The sequence below is a fragment of the Branchiostoma lanceolatum genome, chromosome 19 (assembly GCF_035083965.1).
Source record: "Branchiostoma lanceolatum isolate klBraLanc5 chromosome 19, klBraLanc5.hap2, whole genome shotgun sequence".
Taxonomy (NCBI): Eukaryota; Metazoa; Chordata; class Leptocardii; order Amphioxiformes; family Branchiostomatidae; genus Branchiostoma; species Branchiostoma lanceolatum.
Window position 1 is genome coordinate 10,771,740 of NC_089740.1, and position 16,220 is coordinate 10,787,959.

Sequence of the window (16,220 nt, forward strand, 5' to 3'; positions counted from 1 at the left end):
TGCTGTGGATTTGTCATGGTGAGTCGAGTTTGGTTTGTCTACCATTCCCAGTTTCTAGTGCACTTTGCTGTATTTAGAAATAGACTGCTTACCATGTTGAAATTGCAAACTGAAATTGACATGACCCTATAATTTTGTAAGCAGAACTATGTGCTGTGCATATTTGGCCATTTTACAAAGGTACATGCGTAGATATATCCAATAGTTGTCCTGTACATGTGCAGCTTGTACATGCTATGAACTAGGCTCTCCCAGCCTCCGCAGGTCGCTCAGAGTGACAAGCAACTCAGTCCTCAGCTCAGGGCTTGTCTAGGCTACTGGTACCAAAAGATAAACTGCTCGCTAATGGGTGGTACGACAGTTACAGCCGCCCGTGGATTATTACAGGCTTTTACGATGTGCTATGCCATTTCTTTCATCAGGAGCAAGATTGTCTTCTTTCAGAAGATGGTGTATCGAAAACCCGAGTCAATCCATCAAGCAGTGCCCCCAAGTGCACAGGGTTATATTGCACCTTTTAGTACACCGTCCACCTTAGAGCATTTTGAAAGAACATCGGACCTTGATATAGGTTACTATTGACAGACAAACAGACAAAAACACCTTTGCATTAGCTCAACGCGGTCTTGTTTCGCAAAATGGGATCCATTTCGGATTTGATAGGCCTTCAGATAATGATAAATTACGCGAAACCTATACTCGAATATTGTAATTTGGTAAAATAAGAAGAGCGCATCATTAACTAGAGTTCCACGAACACATATCTTCGCCGAATAATCAGGGGATTATACCAATAGTCAAGAGACTTGAAGTTTGGTGGCTGTGTTCAGTTATTCTCGTTTAGGATATTTTGACAAAATGTCACTGCAGATCAAGAGCAAGCTGCTAGGGGGCCCAAAGCTACAACAATTCTATCTACATCACAAGCTTCCTGACACCAAAGGATCAAGACCATAGCACGTTCAGTTCTGCTGAAGTACCAGGGTCACATACCAGGGGCCCAAAATCGACCCTGACCTTCGTCTTCCCAATACCTGTCCACATAGTCATACTCGTACCAAGTATCGTCATAATCCATCCATTCTTGAGTTATGCTGACTACAAAAATCCGGGACCACAAACATCGCACACAACCACAGACGTTAACGGAACCAGAGTGACAGTGAAAGTGAGAGTGACCAGCAGACGAAGTATCGCACTAAAGATCAGACAGACTCTCTAGTCCTGCGTACTGATGAACGTTACCCCCCTGCTCGCACAATAGGATAGTCCGTGTACTTTGCCCCTCTCCTGTCTCCTGTGCACCTCACGTTGGTAACATAATTTACCGGGCTCGTTAGTCCTGACTCCTGCTGGACACAACAAACCAGTGCCTCAGAAACGCGTGTGGTAGCTGAAACATTGATTCTTTGAATGATTCCCTTAGCCATCAGATCATTGGTGGAGGAATCTCTAATTTCTTCCATGGTCACCCAAGGCGTGTTGCCAAGGAAGGACAATTTCTCGGTGACGGCAGTTCCCCTCCCGGGCGGTAGCGATGATAGGGTGGGAGGAATTCCGAACTTTGACCTCGTATGAAGACTAAATTGGAAGACAAGTTCGTTGTTGCGTTCTTTAGGTGGCTGAATGAAGTAGTGTTTCCCTATCAGGTACGACGTCAGGACCATCTGGTTGACGATAGTCCCTCACAGGGCCTGACCTTTCCTGTGTTTGTTGATTTAGCTCCGTCCCAGCGGGAGAGTAGTTTGGACGGGGGTAGTGAGATCACCAGAGAGCATCAATCTAATTTACACAGGCCTGCTGACAAGCAGGTGTTGTCCTTGAATATAGGTCAACAAAAGGTACTTAAACGCAATCATAAACAAGCCTATTTCACCACCTAATTAGACCCTGATTACAATTTCTTACGTCTATATTTGTTAATCATTACCTCAATAACCTACCTGTCCAAAGCAATGCAAATTCATCAAACCCTACCCGAGTTATTCACCTCCAAAGGTAACATAAAAAAAGCCCACTGCAGTTCTAAGCAAGCCACTAGGGGGTCTAAACTTACATCAGTTACTACCTGCCCCAAGAGCTGTACACCACTTAAAAATCATTACCATAGCACTTGCATGAAATTTGGCTACAAGCTTTTGGCGGATTGATAAACTTTCCTCATTTATTATGCAAATTATCGTCTTATTTGCATGACAAGTATTCAATTATATAAAGCATCACCGAAACTATCAACATGCCATAGATTATGATAATCCGTCAATCCCTGCTGAAGTTATTCGTCTCCAAAGGTATTAACAAAAACGCCAACTGCAGTCCCAAACGAGCAGCTAGGGGGCCATAATTCACACCACTCACTTGCCGTCCCAGAAGCTATATACTACCTAAAAATCATGAACCTGACGCCTCCGGAAAATTTGGCCTCAAACGTTGAAGCTCCGCTGCAGTGCCTCATATACCCGCTAGGAGGCCCATTATCGAACTTGACCTTCCTCTTTGACACCCCTAACTATCCACTAAATATCATGCACAACCGTCAACAGCTCCTCGAGTTATGCTGGCGACATACAAACTCTCACACACACAAAGCCTGCTGCAGTACTGTAGGAAAGCGCCAGATAAATCATTTTTAAACTTGACCTCCGTTTTCACAATCTCTTCCTACCTACCAAAAATCATTGAGATTCATCAACGTTTCCGTCACTTTTTTGCCTACATACAAACACAGAAAAATTAAAAGTCCGCTGCAGTACTGTTGGAAAACGCCAGGTAAACGATTTTTGAACTTGACCTTCCTTTGCACAACCACTACACACCTACCAAATATCATGAAGATCTATTAAAGGTTTCCCGAGTTATGCTCTTGACATACATACAGACCCACACAACATCCGGCTCAACCGAAAACATAATCTACTCCGAGTTCCTCGGCGTAGATAATTACCTCATATCCCACTGTTTTATTTGTAAAATGTCTATTTTTCTTATTGATTTGCAATGATCGCATTTACGAGTTTAAAACGCCCCAAGATTCAAACCTCTTAGTGAGCCTTCTGCGATTTCCCCATTCCCGAAAAGACCGAGATTTGGCAATTTGACGGTCGTTTTAACACTTTTCTGGTCGCGGCCTGGAGCGGTACTGCAGATTTGGCTATGATAGGGTATGTAATCCCGACTTGTCAAAATGTGAAAATACAAACGATATTAGACTTAAAACCAGTGACCAATTTCCCAAACAGGTCCAAATATCTTCACGCACATTTAGAATTGCCTTGAGACTTTTCAAAACACTAATTAACAGAAAAATGATCAAATTTCAAGCGCCGCGCAAGGAGCTGATATAACACTATGCCTGCCAGTGGAAGCGCCGCCTATATTTGTTCAAATAAACATCACACACATAACACACACATATATAACTGCCTATACAGACAAACTTAATGAAAACACTACTGTATTCCTAGTAACTGCATTTTGACTCAAGTCACCTGTTTGTAACAGACGAAAATCCGTTCAATCTACAAGAAAAAGTGGTACAAACATTACTCAAATGAGTCTGCCCACAAAATCACTATATCTGTTGATATCCAAATGTTTGTGTATAGATTTTTTTAAAGAAATAGTTCTTGTAAATGCAACCACTGTTTTGTAGACACTGGACAAGGCTACGATACGAGTTCACGTCTTTCCCTGATCTCCAAGCAGATGTTGGGGGAGGCTACGAATGTTAGATTATTACGTTTTTCTGTAGCTGCCCGTTTATGTCACCAACCGCTTTGATTTCTTCATTAAGGGAAATTTGTGAGAAGTTACGAAAGGGAATGTGACCAGGAAAGCAGTTTGTAAATCAGTACCACATTGACTGTTGTTTTCAACCCTTCTAGTCTGGAATTGTAGGTTAAACGTGCATTCAAGGATCGATCGAGATCTTTTCGTCTGCTACAAACACATGATTCGAGTCAACATACAGCTCTTGGGCACACCATACGGTGTTTTCAGTACGCCAGGCCATGTAACTAGTCAACATAATAACCATTTGCCGGAATCATTCTTGTTGTATCATTTTGTGGCCCCGTGTCTAGATGTTTATCTCATAAGCAGATGGACAGTTGAGTAAAAGACCAAAGTTGTCTAGGGAAAGTTTCTGATGTCCACATATATCCTAAACTTACTTATTACGTTCAAGAAGTGAAGTGTACATGAATATAGGGGGCGCTTCGACGGGCGGCTACAGTGTTACATGGGCTCCTCGCATTGCGCCTAAAAATAAATCATTTTGATGCCAAGTCGTGTTTTTTAGAACTTCAAAGGCCATTCTAAATGTGTGTGAAGACGTCTGGGCCTATTTAGGAAAGTTGTCATTGGCTTTAAGTCTAATGTCTTGTTTGTTTCCACATTTCCACAAGAAGAGAGAAAAACCCTATCCGAGCCCAATATGCAGTACCGCTCCTGGTCGCGACCAGAAAAACGTTAAAACGACCCTCAAATTGCCAAATTTCGGTGTTTTGGGGAATGGGGAAATCGCAGAAGGCTCACAAAGGGGTTCGATTTTTGGGGGCTTATTTGGTATTTACAAAGCTCAGATGGTGCTTTGCATAATCAATGACTAATGATGCAAATCAGGAGCTAATTTTCATAATTAGAAAGGAAAGTTTGTTAACCCATTGCATTTCATAATCGGACATGGGACTGTCAGGTCATGTAACCAGATGGCCTTGCATAAACGTACATGTAGGTCAAATAAATAAACTATCCTCCAAGCAGAGGTGTGGGTCCTGCTGGTTTTTAACGCGTTCAGTTTAGGCATTTTTGTTCACCCCGATTGGCGACATAATGAAAAGGGCACAAAATAGAAAGGTGGTGCATGATCAAATTTGTAGTGGGTGATAAGCACGTAAATATCAATCACTCTCCATAATAAGCCTTGATTATTTGGCGAAGATAATGTGTTCGTGGAACTCTTGTTTCAAACATAAGAAAGTATCGTGTACTCTGATTTTGAAACCAGTAATATCTCATATCTATCGTACATCTAAGACATCTAACTCTTTCTTCTAACTGTCAACCATTCCGTCAATGCAAGGTTTAACGTTGAACGGAAAACCATAGAGGGTATGCTGAGTTTGTCTCCCAAACATATATACATGGTTATACTAATTCCACAGACTGCCTCTTTCACTTGTGGTACGGACACCAAAAAGAACAAATGGATAAATTATGTTAATGTCCCAATATACTACTGGCGATTGTAATAAAAGCCGAATATATCGACTGATCTGAAGTCAGAATAGCGCTTACTTCCGGGGAGTTCATTTGAATGTAGTTTACCACCATATCACACTTTTCTATTTAAACCCACGAACATAATGGAATATGTCAACAATGTTGAAACCTGAAGCTTGATAGGACTTAAGCTATAAGTGACTAAACAACTAGATGTATCTCATGGCTGTATTTTTGAAGGTTGCTTATCTTAGAACCGTGTTAGAGAATTAGGTGAAAGGGAAAAACGCAACAGGTCCAACAGATCTATCTACTTTGATATACTAAAATAACAACAAAAAACAAAACACCAGGCAGACCTTTTTCTTTTTCATATGATTGATTTTTAATAAGACCGTTAATATTTGCAACTATAACAACTCAGCAGAGTAAATGATAGCTCAGACCTGTGTCTTGATTCTCTGTTACACACGGGCAACATTTTCACGGTCTGTGTGAAGACTCACACGTGTCATTCACTTTTACTGTTACGATTTCAACGTGGCGATTCACTACTGTAGTAAAGCGGTAGTGCTGATGGTTGCCTAGTAACGTTAGTTGCCTAGCAACGTTGGTTGCCTAGTAACAGTCCAAGAACAACAGCTTGTTGGGCGTGGCATCATCCGGGATCTCTTGTACCATGTCCTTGCTGGACCTGGAAATAGAGGAATGGATAATTAATGGCATGATAGACTGAGCCAAATAGATAAAATGAATTCACAAATGTGGGTCTAAAGAATGAGAAATTTGCCTTCACCAACGCAAATCATGTTCTAGTTGGCTAGTTGGGCAGCTCTGGCTGTGTGTGCTGAACAGCCAAACCAATAAATAAAATAGAGTTGGGCTCTACGTACAAAAGAAGATTATGGTCAATAAAAAGTCCTCGAGACGAATCTACAAGTAGATGTAGAAACTGGCTAGATCTATTGTTGGTAACAACGTAACAAGTGTACATTTTGCAGGTAATGCCCTTGCCATATCATTTTGTGGTATGGTGTCCAAATGATTATTATGCAACTGGGCGAAAAGTAAAAAGCCAAAATTGCCAAGGACAAGCGGATGATGTCAACATATATCCTTACGCAACTTGCTGATTATCTCCAAAAATCTATATGTGCGTGAATATAGGTGGCGCTTTGACGGGCGGCCACAGTGGTATATGGGCTTCTCTCGCTGCGCCTAAGAATCTCCCTTTTTTACGTCAATAAGTGCTTCAAAAAGTCTGAAAGGTCATTCTAAATGTATATGGAGACGTCTTGACCTGTTTGAGAAAGTGTTCACGGGCTTTAAGTCTACAATCTTGAAGACTTTCCCATATTTACGTGGCGGGAGGGTATACCCTTTCATAGCCTAATCTGCAGTACCGCTCCCGGCCGCGGCCATAAAAGTGTTAAAACGACCGTCAAATTACCAAATTTCGACCTTTTTGGGAATGGGAAAATCGCCAAAGGCTCAAAAAGGGGTTCGAAGTTTTGAGGCTCAGTAAGCGTTGATTTCGAAAATACGACCATTTAAAATCAATAACAACATTATTCAAGACATTTCACAATCAAAATAATGTGATATTTGGTCATAAATGATATGTCTCCTTTGCATTTTATCAATAGAATTGGTCGAGTGTACATATCCTGTAAACTGTTCTGACGTACCACATTCAAATTTCAATCCTAATTTGTGAAACAAATGATATTGAACTAATGCAACAGTGTTTAAAAAAGAAGACCTCAAGATTGATCTACTATCAACATTTACAAACAGAGCCTGGTCTTACATCTGCTTGGAGATTACTCATGATATCATATCTTATTACACCTCCTAGCGATCTTGTTGTGTTTTGCAGGTTCAACTTACATGCCCACCACCCAGTTCCTGACTGCCTCCGGGTTGATGGTGCCGGTGGCATCACGGAAGAAGCTGAGGTAGCGGGCGATCACACCGGTCTGAAATCACAGGAGAGTTTAGTAAGAACTCTGCATAAGAGCCATGCAAACAAAACGTAGCGGTAGATTTGAGAAATAGGAGCTCATGATCATAGAATGGAACTCGTTGCTACCAAGTACCGTAGAAAGAAACCTACGGGAGCTTAGGAAGCTCGGGATGAACCGGACCAAGTGGAAAGGACTGAAGAAAGACTGAATGCGGCTGCAGGATGTTTCGACAACTGCAGCAGCAGAAAACAGTGGACTACTACTACTACTACCGTAGGAGCATCATCACTTTATGCTTTAAACAACGCTTTCAGCTAGATGTGCAACGGTTAGGTGTGACAGGTCGTTCAGTGTAATATCAGCTGTTGCCGCTTGCCGGACAGTATACCGGTTATATAGATACAGATACAGATAAAGATCTTAGATACGGCATATCTAGAGAATGAAAGAAAGTTACTCGAGTGAAATGTAGATGTCCTTCAAGTGGAGAGACCATTCGTTTGTGTCCTTGATCGTGTTGTCATGATCAGCATGATATGGTACATATCAGAGGCTGTGATCGTTTAGTGCATTCCTGTCCGTTTATTTGTTGTATACGCACAAGTTGGAAAACACAGTGTTCCCCATGTGGAATAGGCAGTGAAAGGCTGCCACCTAGCGATTTAGTAACGTACCACATGCGGCGCAGCTTGAGAAGTGCCAGTCAAGCTCATGACGGAGTAGTTGCTGTTGATCCAGGCAGACTGGATGTCTTCTCCCTTATACAGGAAAAATCAGAACAACATATTCAGGGGCGACTAAGAATATCTACCAATCTTACCGAATACAGTGTGATATTGAAGTATGCTTTTACTGACTTTTACCTCCCCTGTCGAAATCAGGAGCCCATTTACACATGGCTGGAGTGAGGAAAATCATGTCAAGTGCCTTTCCCAATGATAAAACGTCTGACTGTATCCAGGAGTTAAACCCGTGACCTCACAATATATTGTCCGCTAACACTAACCGCTAGGCAATAGACACCACAAATAAAATATAAAGTACTTTCCCACACCGGGAATCGAGCCCGGGCCTTGGCGGGAGAGCGCCAAATCCTAACCACTAGACCATATGGGATGTTGGGATTACATGTACTCACGGGTGCAAGGATGTCCACACATGGGCCGTAGTTGGAGAAAGTTGAGGAGAACTTGTCGACTGCGTTGATGGCGGCAACGGTTATTCTGTGATGAAAAAAGATAGATAACCAGAAAGCCGACAATATTTTGGCACTGTCATTGGAAGGCATTTCAGCACCTGTCAGCTATCTGTATGTTCGAGTTGTTGATATGTCGGGAGCTATCTGAAAATAGCAGTGACACGTAATAAAGGTCAGGGATAGAGCCTGCTATGGAGACATCGAATGGTATCAGCTGGTTCATGGTTTAAACTGCGCGTGCGCAAGGTCAAAGCCGAATGCCCCTAACTTGTAAACAGTGTTCTTGTCTAGACCATGCTTGATACATGTCCAGACATGTTTTGTTTATGTCTCAGGGGCCTTATTTCAATCTGACTGATTGCCCACAATTCATCACACTGCGCATGCGCATTTTAATCAATGAACCAGCTTACTACTTACGCGGCCTCCGCGCTGGCAGGGGACTTGTTGCAGGCGTCTGTCTGGTCGTTTCCCGCCGAAACCACGAAGATCATGGACTGGAAAACATACAATGGAGGCAGTGCTGTACATTTGGGATGCATTTTGCATTCATTTTATAACCTCTGTATCGTTCTTTCGTTAGGAACGCCATCTAGCGACGTGTAGGTGTTCTGTCGTTTCTCAAGTGTAAGATCAGTTAACAAAAGCGGCACTGCTGCCAGTGAGTAGTACATTGCACTAACGATGTTGATCCTTTTTGTTGACGCCACAGGGGCGGAGGCATTATTAAGTTAACCCTAATCGTATTTGTTTTTACAAGTTTATTACCCAGAACTCACCGCGTTTGCTGCTGCAGCAATGGCGGCGTTGAGCGTGGGAGAACGTGAAGCCCCAACGGACATGCTGGAATAAAGAAAACAGAAAAATGGACATGCATCATTCTGTGTATTGTACATTCTACAGGATTTCTCCATAGAAAATTCGAAGAAACTTTTTACTTTTGACAAGATGCTTTTGATTCAATTGCAATGCAGCACTTGGAAACTGTTAAAACACGAGAATTGAGAGTTTCTCTCACTTGGTGATGGCCTTGTACGTTGGCTTCTTCTCCCTGCGTTTTTGGACATCTTTGGTGATCCACTCAACAGCTAGTATCAGGTTACTGTAAATAAAAGAACGAACAAAAGCATGTGCCACACGTGATCACGGTGTTGACTTTGTGTTACGACTAAGTTCCGCTGCAGTATCGTAGGCAGCCGTCAGGAGGCCCAATGTTGACCTTAACATTTGTCTTTCAGACACGTACCCATCTACCAAATATCATGAACAACCATCCACAGCTTCTCGAGTTATGCTGTTTGTTATTACATCAAACACACATGCATCTCCACCATAGCAAAACCGAAAACACAACTTTCTGGCGACGGCAAGTATTCGTGTCAGTTGGTGGGGCTGCAAAAAATAAGTTAAGATCATATAGATTATTCAAAACTACATATAATGAAGAAAAATATTTAAGTAATGCAAATATAAGGGGCAGGAATGCAGTCACAAGACTAAGAATCAGCTGCCACAAACTACATATTGAAACGGGAAGACATGCCCGCACTCCTCTAGAACAGTGATTCTGTAAATATTGTACTTTGAATTGAATAGAAGACGAATATCATTTTGTGGTAGAATGCAGATTATATACCCAAGAAAGAAATGAATTGTATAAACTTGTACAAAACCTATTTCCCTACTTCACGCATTTAAGTACTGTACAAAAATTCATAGCTAATGCGACTAGACAAACCTCCCATTGAAAAACATGTCTGTACTTTTATATCTACTATAACCGAAAAGCGAGAAGTAGAATTTATCTAAAGATAGTCATATTCTTCTTGTATCAGTTAACTGTACTTGTTCTTTTGTTTTGTTGTGACCTGTACTTAGCCAAGTGTGGCAGAAATGTGCAATAAAGGTCTTCATTCATTCATTCATTAACATGGACAGTAACGATATCTTCCTTTGAACCTCTCCATAATATGTAACTTACTCGGTCTTGCCGGAGCTGTTGTGGTTCATCGTCCGTACGGCCACCAGGTCAACCTTCTTCGCCACTCCGAACGTCTTCCCGCCTATCAGAGCTGGAAGGTAGAATTTGCAACATGTCTATAGTGGTATAATAATACCGGTGCAATGGCCGAGTGGATAGAGTGTTCACCTTGCATACGGTAGGTCGTGAGTTCGATCCCCGTCCGGGTCATACTTAAGACTCTAAAAATGGTACAAACTGCTTTCTCTGCTTAGCACTCAGCATTTTGGAAGGAGTATGGCAGTTAAACACACACCACTACCAGTGGACTAGCCCCCTGCTGTAGTGACTTGCACAAAGTCGTGTGGCCCAAGGGCTTTGGAACCAGAGATGGGCGCCGCCTTATGCACCTTTCGGTGCGGGAAGGACTTAATACAAAACAGAGGTGGTCCCTCGTTCAGGTTTGACTGCAACCCAGGTCTCACATAATTGCGTATCTATTAAAAAGTTTTATTTAACCCATATTTCTGAACAATGTCTAGAACGTGTTCCTTACCCGCCACGTGTGTGCCGTGTCCGTTCTTATCCGTCAGGGGGGAGGGGTCATCAACAAAGTCCACACCCTAACGCACCATGGATGAAATATGATAAAATCATTATATCAATATCCTACCTAACGACGTGATCATTATTAGACAAAATGAATACTACATGTAGTACTATTGAATATTTCTTGGTGGGCATGGAACATTTAATGTACAGCATGTTCTGGTGTCATGTTCACAACTTACCCAAGAAGCTCTTCCCTCAAACTCCACATGCTCAGTGTTGATTCCGCTGATTAAATAGCAAAAACAGAATGAAGATAAAGAAGAAGAAGAATATAAACACCGTAAATCAAAAATACAAACGGATTGCTTAAGCTTGGACACAGGCTAGTGTAATATCATAACGTTTATCTACAAAACAACGTCTCAACATTCTAGTGGATATGTACATGTAGTTATACACATAGTATAGAACTAGCATTTGTGTTGTAGTGCATGAATGGGCGCCCCAGATGGGACTTATATATTTACATTTTTGTAATCATGTAACTTTACTTACCGAACATTCCGTATTGGTATAAATTATGAACTAGTAGCACTGTATAAGTGCAGTACAAGCAAACTGACTAGCGCATGATATTGCCATGCTTTACTTTCCTCTTGACGAACAACAAATTAATGAACATTGAAAGTGTACCTGTCCATGATGTAAACAGTAACACCTGTGCCGTCAGAGCTGCCTGGAAAGGTCAAGGAAAAAGTATTGTCAATTATTTAGAGGACGAAACAGTAAAAAGGTTCAATGTAACGGTAACCAGTCGCATTGCACAGCAACGAGTTACTTGACAAAGCAACATGCTTCACCTCAGTTGAGGGTGACTGCTTTAAAGGTGCAAATGAAATGTTGTACAGTAACATGTATATAATTGAAATACAACGAACCCATACCTTTATCTTTACGAAACTGTAAACTTGTACGTATAAGATGTTACCTGATATTGCTGGTTGGCATACGTCAAGAAATTTGATCCTCTTTTTATGTCTAAATTTTTTCCACACTCTTCTTCCTACTTCTTCGAGTTGTGATCAGAAGGGCAGTGAAAATATAACGTTGTTTTTTGCAACACTTCAGGTGCGAGCCTGCTTTATATTGTAGTATGTGGTGCACATGATAGAAGTCCTCACCTTTGTACGAGAAACGTCCGTCGATGTTCAACATCCTCTGGTTGATGCGCACAAGGTTCTGGGACAGAGACGAGACGGGTTTTACGACCGATGTGACATTTTTCAGCATTTTACAAAGTAAGCAAAATTGGTATCTGTGGCATATAGTGATAACTTATGTTTCAGGCAGTGACTTACCCATCCTGCCATGCGCTGCACGTGACACTTCTCTTCCGTCTCGTTCATTTCTCGGTATTTTTCGCTACTCTCGTACCCAGAGTGCCCTTTTACAATCTGATTGGCCTCGACGAATTCTACATCCGGTGACTCTTGGAGAAGTTCAACAACACTGAAAAAAATATTGTCCGTAACGATATCGCAATATTACCATATAAATGTGTTTGTTTGTTTATGAATTATTTTGTTACGAAATAATGCGATCATTAAGCAGATGATTAAGTTACATTATTACATTATCAGACGGTTTCATTATCGATGTACATATAATTGGGCAAAGGTTTCCTTTCTGGTTACAAACGTGCACACTACGAAACAGTTCAACGGAGGTTGTACGAACCTCCGCGGCGCAATAACGGAATAGCCCGCCAGATCACCAATGCTGAACTCGTGTTTCACGCGAGAGTGAGCCAGGTCCGACCTTTTGACTATGCCGTTCACTTTCTCCATATGGACAGCTCCTATAAGATAAACGAAATGAGATGAAGCATTTTTTTCAAGAAGCTAGTAATAGTACAATGCGCTATGGCTCACGTTTTCATGCAAGCACACCTGGTCACGCTTACTAATATCGATAAGTGTGTTGGGTTATTTTACGTGCAGAGGTTTGGCACCTGAAGCTCCCCAAATACTGGGTTATCTCAACGTCCCCATCCTAAACGAGATTTTTTTTTTCTTTCGCATCAGAGCTGAAGATCATCATTATAGTCGAGACTACGTTTCAATTCCATAAGAATAGGACGTAGGTTCTAGGAGGATTATGTCGTCGGAAGGAAGGAAGAACTAACTGAAAGTAAACTATTAGAAACTATTTCTGTGTGTGTGTGTGTGTGTGTGTGTGTGTGTGTGTGTGTGTGTGTGTGTGTGTGTGTGTGTGTGTGTGTGTGTGTGTGTGTGTGTGTGTGTGTGTGATAAATGAAAGCGTGTTTTCTTACGCCCATGGTCGGTGATGTTGCTGCGCAGAACCACGATGTACTCATCCGGGATGGCAGTGTCATGGCCCGTGTTGTACAGGGGTGCTGGAACAAGCAGAAACGTCAGGAAAGGGAGTTCGAAAATCTAATTATGAAAATGATAAAAAGGAAACACATAGAACAAACACAAGACATGAGGAACAATGAAAATGACTACAACTGAAAAGAGAGAAAAATTAAGACTTAAAATTCGCAATAGGAGAGCAATATGAAAGTCTTAATCCAGGTAGACCTCTATGTTCTACGTTTTAAACATTTCAAACTCGGCAGCAGTAACACATTGACTACTGGTTTGGTGTAATACTATAGACTCTAAGTTCTGAAGCCTCTTTTAGTCATTGACTCTGTTAAAACGTCAGTGGCTATTGTTCACCATTGGATGTAACAGAGAAAAATATGTCAAGCGTTTCTCACCTGTTGCACTGACGTAACCAACAAGTGCCAGAATAAAAGCAACCTTCATCGTGACCGCTCTATCTATTGTTTATCGCCCCAGAGAAGGTACAGTATCAGCAGAGAAGGCCTACAACAGTTACACCCAACCAGCCAGAACCCAAACGCACTAGACTGCCTGTCCCATTCCAATCCAGAAGGCTGTTCGTAGCAAATTTACTTACCAATTTACGTGCCTCTAAACCCTATAGAAACGAAGACTTCTGCAAATATCATGGTAGCGCGACATTTTGTTTGATGCTTTCATTACAATAGTAGATATCAAAAATCGTAAGTGCAAAGACAACATTACATTTACATGATGTATGGAATTGAAAGGGTCGGTTAGACGTTCTTGACAACGTTTGCTTTAGTATCAAGACACAGAGAAATCAAAATTAAATTTGATGTCTAGCAAGCAGGTAACTAGCTAAGAACTAAGTTACATATATTTTTCTCCTTGTGGTTAAGCTGGGGGACACGGGATTAAGAGGCCATCGGTTCAATTCCTGACTGTGTTAAGTCCTTGGGATACCTCACTCCACGCAGGTGTAGAAACGGATACCTGGCTTCGGTTGGGGGGGGGGGTAAAGGCTAGTGAAAGGAGATTAATGGTCTACGCCTTCCAGCACCGTGCCCAACGAAATAGTGAATAAAAACACACTGCACATACGGCCTGTAAAAGCCTTGGTAGCACCATCAACCTTAGTTTGTGAAAGGTGCCCAACTAACTGCTGTGGTTTTCTACCGTTTGAAACGTCATCATTTTTTTTTATAATTACTTGGAAAAACTGATGTTACGGTAGCGAAACTATTCCAATCATACACGTATGTAGTGGCCAATACTGTACTGATATATCTTTAGCTTTGCAAAGCTCCGTGTTAACCCATACTTGTCATCCTGGTATCCATCCTATCTATCTCCGTTTTGCACTTTTTTGCCCAATATTATGCGGGGAAATGGCGATTCGTGAAGCGCACTGCAGCTAAAATGTGAAGGACTCCTCCTGGCTAGTTACGTGGTCTACGTGACGAAATCATGCCCTATATGTGTTCCGTCCGGAGATTGACACGCGCACACAAATTAAAGGCGTTTGGTGAGTGTTTCAAAAATGGAGTGAAATTATATGATGAAAGGCAAGCAAGCCGTCAGAACTTCCTGCCTTTACACAAGAGCTGCGTCAATAAGCCACGGCGGAGGGATATCTCGCAATCAATGGAAAATACCATTCCTCATCACCTCATCACCTCCCGTGTGTACCATTATCCCTCCGAGTGATCGAACCGTAAGCTTCAAGGGAAAGCTTTCCAGTTGCGATTTACAATATTTTTTACAACATTGGAGTCAGAATTTTGCCCTTGTATAATAAGGAATTCTTTCTCATACCTAACGACACTTTGTACCACAACGGACGCTATTTTGGGATTCTCGGCAGTTATGGGTCTGTTTACGCCGTCTTGAATATAATAAGTATAAAATCATCTTAGGGAAGGGGGGCAGTGAATAAAACAAAACGGTCACATTTCTGTTCGTTTGCAAGGCTTTGAATCATTCTGGTCGTGACGTCATGTACTGCTACTAACAAATATGGATTGCCCTGCAGAAACGCTTGCGGTTTAACGAAGTATCGGCAGATGGCTTTGCTGTGTGAATATCACATTGTGTTTAATGTTGTAAGTTTCTTATCACAGGATAACCTCAAATGATTGGAACGCAGTTTCATTACACAAACGAGAGACCGTCAGAATATCCGTAGCCTACCGTGGCCATAATGTCTGGAACCGCCAGACACACGTACGGCTCCGAATCTGACTTCCTTTAAGAGACTCTTGAAGTAACAGAAATGACCAAAACGAACGGACACGGACCATGAACCAGCTTTCGCTCTACTATATGTTTTCAGTTTGTACCATGTATAGGTAATAACATATGTTGATATAGTTATTATAGGACTTAAAAGATGAAATATGTATCTCTGTTATATTTTATCTGACCCTGACCTCTTCCCTTGTGATCTCAATGAAAAGCGGCCTGCAGGCCGATTTGAGCTTCTCAGGAATAAACAAACAAACAACGAGTGGGTAGGCGTTTTGAAGAAAGGATGATAAAATTCTAGGTAACGTTAACACTTAACCACAGAGAAATTGTTTTTGCTGTTCGAATTCAACTTTCCTAGAAATTGTTTTGTTTGAATCTTTGTTTATTCATGAGAAGCTTGTTATTTTTTATATAGTAGCAATGTTATGTTAGACATTAGGTTAGCTGCTTCTATTGTATAAAGCCTTCCAGGAATTAGCCTTTCTTCTCCCCGACAGGAGCAAGATTTTTCCGGGAAAATTTGATTGAGGAGGATGCTTTGATCATTAGCGCAGTAAAAGTATATCTCGTTATAATTACGTTATTACGGACATTGTGTTATGATAAATCTCTGAAATAGGCGCCAGGCCACGTAACAAGCTAGCTTTCTGAGGGCAATTCCCGGATAAGGTCAAGGAAAACATGCTTGCGAGAAGGAT

General features: G+C 41.6%; 1 protein-coding gene across 1 annotated transcript; it reads right to left on the bottom strand.

Moving 5' to 3' along the window:
• Window positions 1–5,624: 5,624 nt before the first annotated feature.
• On the bottom strand, window positions 5,625–13,734 carry LOC136425127 (uncharacterized). Its single transcript, XM_066413925.1, has 16 exons — window positions 13,699–13,734; window positions 13,233–13,356; window positions 12,638–12,758; window positions 12,259–12,409; window positions 12,082–12,139; window positions 11,594–11,636; window positions 11,140–11,185; window positions 10,905–10,971; window positions 10,370–10,460; window positions 9,407–9,490; window positions 9,168–9,231; window positions 8,809–8,885; window positions 8,329–8,413; window positions 7,865–7,948; window positions 7,114–7,202; window positions 5,625–5,917 (listed from the first exon to the last, which is right to left on the bottom strand). Exons 1-16 carry the CDS (start codon window positions 13,732–13,734, stop codon window positions 5,842–5,844), a joined length of 1,296 nt encoding a protein of 431 aa, XP_066270022.1. The 3' UTR covers window positions 5,625–5,841.
• Between the last annotated feature and the right edge of the window lie 2,486 nt (window positions 13,735–16,220).